The sequence below is a fragment of the Tenrec ecaudatus genome, chromosome 2, assembly GCF_050624435.1.
Source record: "Tenrec ecaudatus isolate mTenEca1 chromosome 2, mTenEca1.hap1, whole genome shotgun sequence".
NCBI lineage: Eukaryota > Metazoa > Chordata > Mammalia > Afrosoricida > Tenrecidae > Tenrec > Tenrec ecaudatus.
In genome coordinates, this window is record NC_134531.1 from 195,750,976 (window position 1) to 195,764,758 (window position 13,783).

The 13,783-nt window shown below is 44.0% G+C and overlaps 1 protein-coding gene across 7 annotated transcripts; it reads left to right on the forward strand.

Moving 5' to 3' along the window:
• Positions 1-4,467: 4,467 nt before the first annotated feature.
• On the forward strand, positions 4,468-13,246 carry HNRNPH1 (heterogeneous nuclear ribonucleoprotein H1). Of its 7 annotated transcripts, none has more exons than XM_075542117.1 (14): positions 4,470-4,576; positions 5,020-5,170; positions 6,363-6,518; positions 6,719-6,862; positions 8,276-8,414; positions 9,364-9,542; positions 9,619-9,690; positions 9,747-9,880; positions 9,993-10,128; positions 10,464-10,523; positions 10,616-10,675; positions 11,358-11,450; positions 11,892-11,941; positions 12,532-13,246. In XM_075542117.1, the coding sequence occupies exons 2-13, from the start codon at positions 5,074-5,076 to the stop codon at positions 11,939-11,941; spliced, it is 1,320 nt and encodes a 439-aa protein (XP_075398232.1). In that variant the 5' UTR covers positions 4,470-4,576; positions 5,020-5,073; the 3' UTR covers positions 12,532-13,246. The 7 variants fall into 7 exon arrangements, with proteins under 7 accessions (XP_075398229.1, XP_075398230.1, XP_075398228.1 ...); XM_075542116.1 differs by having other exon boundaries at positions 4,472-4,576; positions 10,616-10,705; XM_075542114.1 differs by lacking the exon at positions 11,892-11,941 and having other exon boundaries at positions 4,468-4,576.
• Positions 13,247-13,783: the final 537 nt, after the last annotated feature.

Below are 13,783 nucleotides of genomic sequence, written 5' to 3' on the forward strand. Positions count from 1 at the left end.
GATTGGGGAAATAGACCTATGTACATATATTTATAGGTTCAGTAGTAGGGGAGCAGGTGGACATTGGGCCTCCTCACGTGCATTCCTTCAATACAAGAGCACCCTGCCCAGCTAAACGGTCATTCCATGATACCCACCTTCCCGACATGATCACTGAAGACAAAGACGTGTGTATAAGCAAACATGGAGAAGAAGCACACAGCCTAAATGAATACAAGGCATTGAACAGACCAGGTAGCAGACACCAAGGAACAACCCATCACTGTGTGATCACCTTTCTCACATAAACGCTGAAGACGAATGTGTGCATAAGTAAGTGTGGTGAAGAAGGCTGATGGTGCCCGGCTATTGAGAGATATAGCCTCCGGGGACTTAAAGGCTTGAAAGTAAACAAGCGGCCATCTAGCCCAGAAGCAACAAAGCTCACATGGAAGCAGCACACCATGTGTGATCATGAAGGGCCGAGGGGACCAGGTCTCAAACAACAAAGGCAGGGGGAAAAAAAAATCACATCACCGTGAATGAGGGGAGTGCGTGATGGGGACCCAATGCCCATCTGTAGACAGCTGGACATCCCTTTCAGAGGGGTAGTGGGGAGGAGATGAGTCACTCAGGGTCCAGCGTAGCAACAATGAAACTCAAAACCTTCCTCTAGTTCTTGAACGCTTCCTCCCCCCCCACTTATCATGATCCCAGTTCTACCTTGCGGACCTGCTTAGACCAGAGGATGCACAGCAGTACAGTAGGGATCTGGAAACACAGGGAATCTAGGATGGATGAAGCCCTCAGGACCAGTGGTGAGAGTGGCGACACCGGGAGGGAAGGGGTGTAGAAAGGGAGAACCAATCTCGGGGATCTATGTGTAACCTCCTCTCTGGGGGATAGGCAACGGGAAGGTGGGTGAGGGAAGATGCCGGACAGTGTAAGATAAGATAAAATAATAATTTATAGACTATTAAGGGTTCAGGGGGGAAGGGAGAACGGGGAGGGAGAGGGAGGGGAAAAAAAAGGAAAACGAGCTGATTCCAGGTACCCAAGTGGAAGGCGAATTTTGAGAATGACAAGGGCAATTAATATATAAGGTTGCTTTACTCAATTGATGTATGTATGGATTGTGATAAGAGTTGTATGAGCCCCAATAAAAAGATTTAGTAAATAAAAAAAAGACTATGGCCCTTACCCTTCAGATATGGAATTTAAGACCAAATGGGTGGCATTTACCAAATAAGGTTCAGAGGGTTAAGAGGGAGGAACAGAAACAGTATGTACAGAAATGAAGTTAAGTGTGTTAAGCAGTTCTCTAGAGAAACAAAACCAGGACACTTTTGATTATATATATAATCTCGAGAAGGAATATAACAGCTAATTAGTCCACACAGCAATACAGAGGGCTCAGTTCAACACACATTGGAATAGTTAATATACTGGAAGTCCTTCAACTCACATGGGCTGCTGGGTCCAAGGGAAAGGGAGCAGACATCAGAGTCTTCCCTCTGGCAACGCAGACAGTCTGCCTGCAGGCAGTGAGCAGCAGGGTGGGTCAGCAACAGTCAGCAGCTTATAGCTAAGCAGGCCATGATGGGATCTCCAGCACAAGCATGGTGACAGGATTTACCAAGGCAGGTCTCAAAGGAGCCTCAAGCTCTATTGACACGATCTACCAGTTGACTTAGCATAGCACACAGGTTGAGGCAGAGAACTAGCTAAAGCAGGACACTTGCCCAATCACCAAGGAGTGAGAGAGGGGGTGGACCTTGCAACTTATCTTGTCCTCCAATCAAGCTGTGACCTGATTAATCTCCACCTACCTGCTCCTATTGACCTTGTTGGCACAATAAACCTAACCGTCACATTAAGTAATGGTAAATTGAGGTGACTGTGATGGATGAGGTGAAACAAAATACGGATAAATTGTTGAATGTGAAAAGATGATTTGCTTTATCAGCCTTTACCTAATGTACACCAAAAAAGTAAAATAGGTTAAAAAATTACTGCGTGCCTCAGAAACTTAATATCGGGTATATTAGAGCTTAAATCTGAGAACTCAGTTTTCAGAGGTTATGGGAACAGTGAACGCCTAAAATCCATTTGCAGAGGTCCCAAGTGGATGAAGCCTCCCTTGAATTCCTTCTGACCACAAACCAGGGAAATGCAGTCTTGCCTTAGACAGGGTGCATTGGAAAGTGCATTATATTTCCGCCACCACTCCCAGCCAGCCCAGGGAAGGGCAATTTCCCTTAGGGACTAGCATGGGTATTTGATGGAGATCATTGTACTGGGGTCCCATAGTCATAAATCATGCCCTGGTTGCCTTGGTTGGTGAGCCCTGGACCAACCTTGTAAGTTCTTCTGAGTAACAAGTTTTCCCAATCAAGGTCCTGTTGCTGATTTTGTCATCCCACTAGTAACTGGGATGCATTGGTCTGTCACCAGTCATACTTCTGTGATAGTTTTCTTTGCCCTCCCGTGTCCTTTTGAAGTCTGTGAATCTCGGCAAACCCTTGGATGCCCTTATGACCTTGTACAATGGGTTCCCTCCCCTGGATGATGTATCTTTGTCCTGTGTAAAGACTTAGTAAATGGAGGCCAGTGGACGGCTGTGCCATGGAACAACGACCAGGAAACCAAAGCTCCAGTTACAGTGATGGAAATATTAACCCCAGGAACCAAAGGGAGAAAGAGGGAGGTCCCTTGTAAACCCAGTCCAGACAGCGACAGCACACGAAGGACAACCTTGGGGAGGAGAAGAACCCGCATTAGGTTATGGGAAGAAAAAGCCTTTTGAAAACCTTCTGCCCATCTAAGAATGCCAGAGAAATCGAGGGTTGACCCTCTTTGGCTATTACTGCAGATTTACTAAGAGAGTGAGCTTAAACATGCCTGTGGGGCCAAGGGTCCTGGAAGAGGTACAACACTACACATAGCTCCAAGGTGCCAGTAACTTCAGAGCAAGGCAAGTCCTCACAACTGTCAGTGCTCGCATGCGGAGAAACCGTCAATCAAACAGAAGCTGAAGCGTACATCAACAGGGTGATCGCAATAAAACAATTCGTGTAAAGAGAGGGTGGGGGAGAAGACAATACGTATTCTTCATAAATTCTATTTTCTACTTTGGATCTCCTTTCTATCCTAAAATCTGGTTCACTGTGAGTCACAATAGCTTCTAAGACAGTGAGTTTGGGTCCTCAGTTTTGACCTGTTTAATACAGGGGTTTCTATAAAATATAGTTAAGTTAGGATCTCCTTTGTCCCTAAAACAGGACCTGACAATACCTTCCTGTGCACACAGATGAACATTCTTCCTAAGGCACAGTAGGCTTTTCAAGCTCAGGCTCTACCTTCTCTCTTAATTTCATTAATCTGTCAGGCAGGTTGTACTTGCTCTGCAAATACACTTGCCCCACAACTTCCTCCGGTGGGACCGGGGGTGTCCTTCAGCAAGGCACCGACCAACGACCAACACTGCCTCAAGGTTAAGCAGCCTGGGGGTGAGGAGTGCCTCCTGGCATTCTGCCAGTTTCCCAGCACAAACACCACTTACCTCCTGCCTTCTGGGCACACCGAGTGACCCTCTTGCAATTCCTAGGCGTAAGGAATAGGTAAAGTGGAAGAGCAGCTAGGGAAAGTGGAGCGGCAACGAAAAAGCCGACGGTCGTCAACGAGATGGATCCATACTGTGGCTGTAACAATGGGCTCAAATATGACAATTTTGAGGCTGCGTTTACTTCTACTGTACATAAGTTCGCTATGCGTCGGACCTAACACACCCGAAACCCAAACGTAGCCTTGGGGTCCGCCGTCTGCGGCGCCGGCTCAACCTGTGCGGCAGCAGGTGGAGTCCCTTCTCGGACGAGTGCTCAGCGACTGGTGCTTGGCAAAAGTAGGGGAAGGGCTTGCTGGCCCAGGCCCACGGCGGCTGGTAAGGGGAGGTGAAGGCACACAAGGCTCGGACACGCTCTAGGGACCATGGCGATCACTGCCAGCGCAGGAATTCCCGGCCTTAGCACCGGGAAGACCCTGGGACGGGTTAGCAGGGGCGGGCTCTGGAGAAAGGCTGGCGGCGCGGGGGTCGGGGGCCACCGAAGGCCGCGTCTGTTCCTCTAGGTGGGACAGGGCAGGGGCGCTAAGAAAGGGCTGTATTGGGTAGAAGGGGGGACCCCCGCACCGTAGTCCAACGCCTGGGACCCCCATATCGTCCCGACAGAGAACGGACTGCTACCTTTCCCTTCCCCCACCCCAGGGGAAAGCCCCAGAACGGTTTAGAAGAGAACGCATGCGCATGAAAGTTAAATTATAAACCGCTGAGGCTCGATCACTATTCGCGGGAAGGCGCAGGCGCAACAAGAGTCGGGCGGGTTTTTGGAGGCGTAGGGACGAAAGCCGAGACGCACGCGCACAACAACCAGACGGCGGGAGGCGGGGCCGCTTGCGAAAGTGCGCATGCGTAGGAGCGCCGAGCGACGCAAGGGGGCGGTGCGGGCACTTGTGTGCGCGTGCGTAGAGCTTGCTCAAAGAGCCTTATTTAAGTTGCGCAGGCGCCGGCTGGCCATTTCGTTTGAGCCGCAGCAGTGTGTAGGTGAGTGTACGTCGGTCGCTCTTAGTCTCCCAGGGCCCTACGAGGGTACCGATTTTTACAAATATTTTCCGATATCAGATCCTTAGTCGGTCTTGAGTCCCCGATAGGCTACGGGCTGCCGCTGGGAGCTAGGAGTGGCCCGCCGATTGCAAGCTGGGCCGCCGGGGCCTGCAGGCCGCGCGTCTCTATTGTGTGAGATGTCGGAGGAGGCGGAGCGGAAGCGGCCGCCGCCATTTCCTTACATCCACGCTGGCGCCAGGCCTGGGCTTCGTCGGCTTTGTGCAGCCGTTGCGGGTGCCCCGAGCGATTGGGAGCGTCGGTCTCTCCCCAGGGGGTGTGGGAGGTCGGAGTAGTTGGACTTTAGGGAGTGCGCGCAGCTCGGTTCCCCTGTGAGGCCGCGGGGCGCTTCGAGGGCTGAGGACAGATGAATGACTGATTGCCAGGTCGGATCCTCATCACTTCGCAGCCTTAGTTCGACGCCAGGACCGGGAGAGACGATGATGCTGGGCACTGAAGGCGGCGAGGGGTTCGTGGTGAAGGTCCGGGGCTTGCCCTGGTCTTGCTCGGCCGATGAAGTGCAGCGGTTTTTTTCTGGTGAGTTGGAGGCGCGCTCGGGGCGTGGGCGAGTGGGCGGCCGCGGGGCGGGCGCGCGGGGCTCGGGCCGGCACTCGGGGCGCCCCCTAGTGGGGCGCGGGCGCGGCGGGCCCACGGCTCTGCTTGCACCCAGCCCCGCCGCGGTTACGCAATGGAAATTGCGGAAGCCTCGGCCCGACCCCTTGGAGGAGAGTGCGGCCACTCCAGAGAATTTTTTATTGCTGTTTTGTTTGCCCACCATTAAGCACCAGCCTTAATATTATATATGCCTGCTGGCGTTTCTGGAAAGAAACAAAACCGATGAGAGTTCCCTTGCCCTAACTTCAGAAAATTGCCCAGTGGCTGGGCCAATTATCGTACTACCTGACAATTTCTTTAGATCCAATAATAACTTTTCTAGTTTCATTATTTTCTTTAAAATGCAGCATTCTGCAGCAGAAGTTAGTGTCATTTGAGAATTTCCTAGTTTTCCGAATCAAGAGATTGTGCTCATCTAGTTGTTGATGTGACTCACTTGCAGTGTGAGGACAGCCAACTCCAAGGGAAGTTTTCTTGACCCTGTAGGTTTTTCTTTGAGTGATTGCTATGCAGATGTCCCCTTTGTTTCCAGTGTAAGATTAGAGAAATGAAGCTGTACCTGGAGAGATGCTTGTAGTATTGACTTACTATCCGAATTTAGCACGGGTAAAGAAAGGAAAGTGACCTGTAAAACAAGAACCCCAAGTACACTGGAAGCCACCTTGCCACAGGCAAGACTGGGATTGGCTTCAGCTGTGCAACTTGAATCATTTTAGCTTGTTTACTGATCACCTTTCAGGTGAGTATTGAGCTTGCTGTTGGGATTTGAGTTGAGAACGTTTAATGTAGCTGCCGGTAAGGTGAAACAGACAGCCCCCAGAGGAAATCATTTCAAGAAAGTGCCCCCCAATTACAGGATTCAGACCTGGGTAGTTTTGTTGCTGAGAGAAACTGATCGGAAGATAATTGAGTGTGAGGCATTAAAGATAACCTGTACAAAGCTGATTTGGAATTGAGATGTCACAGAGAATAGGATGATCCTCGGTCACACTGGGCTTTAAGTGTTCTGCCTCATTCTGGGGCAGGGCTCGGCGTTTCATCTGTACCCTGATGCAGCATCACCCGGAGGCGGTTTCCCGTTGTAGATGGTGTGTTAACGGTGCTTTCTTTCCAGACTGCAAAATTCAAAATGGGGCTCAAGGCATTCGTTTCATCTACACCAGAGAAGGCAGACCGAGTGGCGAGGCTTTTGTTGAACTGGAATCAGAAGATGAAGTCAAATTGGCCCTGAAAAAAGACAGAGAAACTATGGGACACAGATATGTTGAAGGTTTGATTTATGTTGCCCTAGTAACAGTAAATAAAACACATAGTTCTTACCCCCTTCTGAATTTTTAGGTGTTTGACCGCATGGAAATGGTCACCTAAGGGAGTTTATGGCAGCTCTTCCTAGCTTATCTAAAGACCCAGGAAGTCTGAACTTTGTTTGCCGACTTTCCAAAATTGACTAATTCTAAGCACCTCTTTCAGTATTCAAGTCAAACAACGTTGAAATGGATTGGGTGTTGAAGCATACTGGTCCAAATAGTCCCGACACGGCCAATGATGGCTTTGTGCGGCTTAGAGGACTCCCCTTTGGATGTAGCAAGGAAGAAATTGTTCAGTTCTTCTCAGGTATGTAGTGGTGCTGGTTGCTGAGCAGTGAGTTTTGGCTAGCTTCCGGCAACATGTGATTTAATACAGACCCATAATGTGGCATAGTTTAGATACTAAGTTGTAAGCATATGTACATGAATTAATGTTTCTTCTTCCTGGAGACCTTCAAATAATTTAAGCCCATCTTAAAGGTGGAGATTAAGTACTGCAAAAATGTTAGCATTGCCTATATTTAGTATTACAGTTTAGAGTAGAAATTGGAGGATTGTCCTCAATGACTTAACTTCTTCCCTCATATTGCTGTTTTAGCAGAGTTCTCCATCTAAAGGTAAGCTCCCTCACGTTACGATTGATGTACAAGTTAGATTATTTATGGCAAGTGTCAAAGGTTGTCAGACACATCTCATGCCTCGTTCTCTACAGAAAACAGTTTAGTGTAGCACGGAACTGACTTACTGGAAGTCAATCAAATGTGATTATAAAGGCCACTGTTTGCAGCCTTGATTTAAAATTGTTCTGGGCCTAAAGTATTTGAAAGTTTTTATGCTGAAGAGTGGATAAGATTGCATGTTTATCAAGACTGTTAGCTTATGTGTATTAAATAATAATGTTCATGCTATAAACTGGAATTAAAAGCAAGAAATCCTTTCATGGTTCAGTGGTAGTTATGTGTTAAATCTTGACTATTTCAAGTCTTAATGTCAGAATATTTGAGATCAAGTCTGTTTTGATTGTTTTTTTAAAATCTAAATTTGGTGACAATTGAATGCTATCTGTCAACTTTAAATATGAACGTAATTTCATATTTTCTAGGAAGTGCTTTTAAGCCCTTTTTGTAAGCTTGAGAAAGTATCCACGGAAAGGATTTTTCATAGACGGACTTTCCAGAAGTGAATCATACTACTGTTAGAACATACGATTGCATGATTGTATTGTGTAGTTCAGTTGTTTGTTGAAAGCTTAGATTGTATGTTTTATTGTCGATTATATGATTAAGTAATGTTTAAATTTGTATATTAAATGCTTAAATGTGTTTTAACTTGAAGTTCCACTAATTTTTATGCATTGAAATATAAAATGAAGTCAAAGGTGTGTCTTGAATACAGTAAAATGTCTTTAAATGCTTGACTTTGTTAAATTTTTGTATAATTCTCAACATCAAGTTTCATAGATGAGTGTTCTTAATTGTTGAATTCTTAATATACCCCATGCTAAGCAAATCTTTATACTGTACCATGGGATGTGTTAAGAAATACTTTGTAATAATGGAACTTCATATTAATGAAATGCATAGTTAACAGTACTTGTTGAAAGCATACCATTCACCTAAAGTTAAAATTCTGGTTTATTTAAAGCTATAAGAAGAATCATTTCTGGGCTTGTGATGTTAATATTGCCCCCCTACTGGGGTTATTTGTCCTTGGGTTGAAGGGTTGGAAATCGTGCCAAATGGGATAACATTGCCGGTGGACTTCCAGGGGAGGAGTACGGGGGAGGCCTTCGTGCAGTTTGCTTCACAGGAAATAGCTGAAAAGGCTCTAAAGAAACACAAGGAAAGAATAGGGCACAGGTGGGGATGGATGGTTGGTTGGATATGTCACTTTTCTTATGGTAAACAATTAAATCCATATTCTCTCTGCTTAAAAATGAAGAAATTTGTATTTCATAGCCCCAGTTAATTGCCACAATTTCCAAACTACCTTTGTGAAAGTCCCACTTTGCATTCAAGTTAAATACTAGGTTTTTGAAATTGTCTCCAGTTAATTTGAACACCTTGAATTTGGAAAGCATGCCTGCCAATTGATTAACCTAGCTAGTCACTGGAGTTGAGAGACTATGGCTTTAACAAAAATGTTAATGCAAACCTGGCTTTAGCTGTAATAACACCCACCTAGTAAATTAATATTACCATAAGAAAATGTGATAATTTCTGATCTTGTTTTTAAAGTTGAAATGCAACAAACTTTCTTGCTGTATAAATATTCTGCATATGTATTAATAAGCATAGCTTTCAAGAAATTGTCACAAAGGTTTTATTCTCTTTGCTTGTGACTATTTTTCATTGAAGCATGCGCTTACCTATGCTGATTCCTACTAAGCATAGGCTGTGGTATTTTTTGGCGGAAGAAAATGTGTAGTGTGGGCTAGACTGTTGGTGGAGGCTGGCTTTTTAGCCCACTTGCTATACATGCTGCCAGTGGATTTAATATTTGAAATGTTGGAGTTGAGTGGAATTCTTTCCCTCCTGCACAAACGTTTACAGCACCTCCTCTCTGCCCTTAAGGTTGAGCTCCTTATGCCTCAGAGGAGTAGATTTTTTTCCTGTAAAGTTTACATTAAATCTTAAAAGAGTGACTTTCTGGTCATTGCCTATGCAAATATAAGAAATCTGGCTTTAAAAATATTTGTCAGTTTCATGGCTCTGACTAGACTGTTTTCTTGTGTAACTGTGTACCTGTATGAAATGGACTAACATGCTTTTTCTCCCTCCCCACCCTCCCCCATGAACAATGCTTTAGGTATATCGAAATCTTTAAGAGCAGTCGAGCTGAAGTTCGAACTCACTACGATCCACCTCGAAAACTCATGGCCATGCAGCGGCCAGGTCCCTATGACAGGCCTGGGGCTGGCAGAGGGTATAACAGTATTGGCAGAGGAGCTGGTTTTGAAAGGATGAGGCGTGGTGCTTATGGTGGAGGTAAGCAAGAATATGCATGGACCAAGAAGCTTGGTCTGTGTTGGCATTTGGCTGACTATACTTTGTTATCTTTTAGGCTATGGCGGCTACGATGACTATAATGGTTATAATGATGGCTATGGATTTGGGTCAGATCGATTTGGAAGAGGTAAAGTAAGAATTGGACTTATTTGCTGAAGGGTACTTACACCCTTGTCCATCTAGACCTCAATTACTGTTTTTCAGGCATGTCTGATCACAGATACGGAGATGGTGGTTCTACTTTCCAGAGCACAACAGGACACTGCGTACACATGCGGGGATTACCTTACAGAGCTACTGAGAATGACATTTATAATGTAAGTGTAAGGTGATTTCACACCACCAATGAAATACCACGTTATATGACAGTCTTTTTTTTTTTTTATGATAGTAAGTAGAAGGTTGATTTGATTCTCTGAAATTTCTTAGTTTTTTTCACCGCTCAACCCAGTGAGAGTCCACATTGAAATTGGTCCTGATGGCAGAGTAACTGGTGAGGCAGATGTTGAGTTTGCTACTCATGAAGATGCAGTGGCAGCAATGTCCAAAGACAAAGCAAATATGCGTAAGTTGCCTTTAAATGTCCAGGGCACTTTATAATGGAGCTGAATGGGGGGAAACCTGGCAGTTGAGTGACTGATAATCTTCCAGTATGTCTGACCGAGGAATAAAGAGAATCCTTTCCTATGATAGATTTGTGTTTAATATTTCTGGACTTTATAACAAAGATTTAAGTGCTAAGTGTTGAAAATTTGATTAATGCATTTAGTTTAAAATCAGGCAAATAGGATTTCCTTTTCTTTAACCAAAGTATTGGAAGTTTATCATCTACTTATAAAAGAACTCGTGCTTATTTTCCACCAACAAACTTTTTCAAACTTTTGTTTTCTCTCATTTCAGAACACAGATATGTAGAGCTCTTCTTGAATTCTACAGCAGGAGCAAGCGGTGGTGCTTACGGTAGCCAAATGCTAGGAGGCATGGGTTTGTGTAAATATCACTTTAGTGTCTTTTTTTTAAGCTAACCTTGTATACCTTTTCTCTCATTTCAGAGCACAGATATGTAGAACTCTTCTTGAATTCTACAGCAGGAGCAAGCGGTGGTGCTTATGGTAGCCAAATGATGGGAGGCATGGGCTTGTGTAAATATCGTTAGTTTTTTTAAAAACCAAAACCTATCTGTATAAGTCACTTATATAAGTTAATCTTAGTGAGTATGTAGTATAAATTTATAGTATAACAGTTAGCTTATTAAGTAAGAAATAGTTTTGATTTTGAATGAATTTTATGTCGGGCTTACAATTTAACCAAGTTATAAAACTTAGTAATTCTGATTAAAGTAATTTAACTGTGGGGGTGGGGAATATGCAATGAAACTAGTTAATTGCCCAAGTCTACAACATTTTATTATGTTTGGAAAATGTCAAAATGAGATCGTGGGTGGGCATCATGAACTGGGGATAATTAGATATTCAGTATACTAATTCATTTGATGTACTGTAATCAGAAAGTCCCACAAAATCCAGGCAAGCAATTACATAAAATCTTCAAACTGCCTCTACTTAATGGAATCATGTGGATTTAGGCCTGATGTGTGTGTGGTGAAGACGCTTGCTTTATAAAACATTGATTAGTTCATGATGAACAGAAGAGTAGCTTGGCCATTGAGGGCAGACAGACAGGTGAAGTCAGATCAAGACTGGAAAACCAGATGTATGTAGAATTACAAGCCCGGTACCACCAGGTACCACATGACATTGGGGGCATGGTTCTAATGTTCTCCTAACTTAACAGCAAACCAGTCCAGTTATGGTGGTCCAGCCAGCCAGCAGCTGAGCGGTGGTTACGGAGGCGGCTATGGTGGTCAGAGCAGCATGAGTGGATATGGTAAGCATGCTGCTGCTTTTTACTTGGAATAAGTTACAGGCAGCTTTCTTTAGTTGGGAATAATTGAGGCTTTTGGGTGCAAATGGGTTCTTTAAATGTATGCTTTTGATCCTAATGTAAAGGCTTTTGATAGCTTAACAAACATGGGAAGGGGTGGTTTTCTGTCTATCATGAAGCTCTAGTCATTAGCCTGTTAGCCAATGGAATTCTGTCAAGCCAGAAACAACTGCCTCCATTTACTAAAGAATTGAAGTAATGCACATTCTGTCTTGGTTAGCATTAAATCAATTTTCAATGGAAATTTTTAGTAGTCAGATGGTGGTGGGGTTTAGCAAGCACCGTATTTAGTAGTCAGTTAACGTAAGATTGTCTTTTTTTCAATTGGTCTAAAGAATGGTGATTTTTGGTATTATAGTCTTACCGTACAAAATCCTTTTGCAGACCAAGTTTTACAGGAAAACTCCAGTGATTTTCAATCAAACATTGCATAGGTAAATATTTTCTCAAAGAATATAATTTAAATTCCCAATAGCCAATACTGATATGTTAGAACAGCACTCGCCATCGGCCAGTGGCTCTGATGAAAACTCCATGGAGGCTGCCATTCTGGGCACAGTGAGGTGCCTTCGTCCAGTTGTCTCACTTCCTGCCCACTGTGAACAGGGAAAGCAAGACTTCCCCTGTGCTCCCTGTTCACAATGCCATTCGATGGACACATGTGAATGTTTATGGTAATTTTTGGAAATGCTGTGTTTAACTTTAAAAACAACACCAACTAATTTTTTTTGCAAGTTTTGAAAAACACTAGTTTTCCTTTAAACTTAACGTTCCATCTGATCCTGAAACACATCCGTCTAAATGGTAGCACGAGAGTCTGGCACGTTGGTACTGCAGAAGCGGAGGTGACTCGAGACTTGGTTGGAGTCTGGTTTCCTCTGTCCCAAACATGCTTCTCGCCACTTGGACAGCAGCCATTTGTACTCGTAGATAAAAATTTTAAGACTTTTCTCAGAATATGCTGTATTTTATTCAACTGATCATGTTGCCCTTCTCCTGACTTGTCACCTTGGTCTCTCTGCAGGCAGCCAAGGAGCAGTGAACAGCAGCTACTTCAGTAGTGGAAGCCGTGCGTCTTTGGGAGTGAACGGAACGGGAGGGATGGCTAGCATGTCCAGTATGAGTGGTGGATGGGGATTGTAATCCTGATCACTGACTCTTGTTTTTTTAAAGAAAAGTTTAACAGTTTTGCAATATAAGCTTGTGATTCATGCTTACTCTAAGTGGAAATCAGGATTGTTTTTTAAACACAAAACATTCATCTAGGCATAGCAACATTTGAGTAAACTGTAACTGTTAAACAAGTTTCCGCTTTTCTCAAGTTAGTTGTAGGATGTACTTAAGCAGTAAGCGTATTTAGGTGAAAGCAGTTCAATTATGTTAAATGTTGCTCTTAGACCACGTTATTGAATATTGGATGCATGTTGAAAGACATGCCTTTTTTGTAAAAACCCTCACGCATAGGAGCTGTGTCTACAATTAAAAAGTGAAGCATTTGGCATGTTTGTTAATTCTTAGTTTCATTTAATAACCCGTAAGGCACGTAAGTTTAAGGGTATTTTTTTTTTTAAGTTAAAGGGGAAAATGAGACGCAATACCAATACTTTAGGATTTTGGTCTTGGTGTTTGTATGAAATTCTAAGGCCTTGATTTAAATCTTTCATTACATTGTGCTTTACTTTTTAGGTGTATTGCGCTAAATGAAACTTGTCAAATAAATCTTTCTTTAAAAACCGCAATTTGTCTTGTCTGTGCTTCAGTGTCATGTGGACTGTTTGTTGGTGCTCTATTCCTGCCTGGGGCGTAGGTGACAGTGTAGCTGTGGCAGAGACTTGTGTAGATGTCTTCAGACTTCCTACAGTGCAATTAAGGTAAACTTGCGTGGGCTTTTTCAGAAGGGGCTGTATGTTGTTTGGTCTGGCTGCATGTGGCCTGGTTTGTAAGTGCACAACTTGCTAAGCATTGCACAAAACGAAGAGGTGCAAGTGAACTACTGCATGTCCTGCATGTCCATAAAGACCTTTAGGTTTGGGAGAGGAAGTAGCTGGTGGGGTGATTAGTATTTGGGTTGGTTTTAAATCTCAGCAAAATTCCCATTGCTTGTCAACCACCTGAGTTGGAATACCAAATAGTATGGAAGCTGCAGACAAGGTTAGTGTATATAAATCAATTACTTGAAAGCGGTTTTGGTAGAACTCAACTTACCTTTGCTGGGGGAAAAGAGGGGCTTTCAACTCAATGGCAGTGGGGTCTTTGGTATGTTAGCAAGCAGTACT

What these genes read in the sequence shown, in the direction of transcription:
- HNRNPH1 (XM_075542113.1), top strand. Translation starts at nt 5,074, where the DNA reads ATGATGCTGGGCACTGAAGGCGGCGAGGGGTTCGTGGTGAAGGTCCGG. An exon ending in GGGACACAGATATGTTGAAG is followed by an intron (nt 6,519 to 6,718) that starts GTTTGATTTATG and finishes CACCTCTTTCAG; the next exon opens with TATTCAAGTCAAACAACGTT. An exon ending in AGCAAGCGGTGGTGCTTACG is followed by an intron (nt 10,524 to 10,615) that starts GTAGCCAAATGC and finishes CTCTCATTTCAG; the next exon opens with AGCACAGATATGTAGAACTC.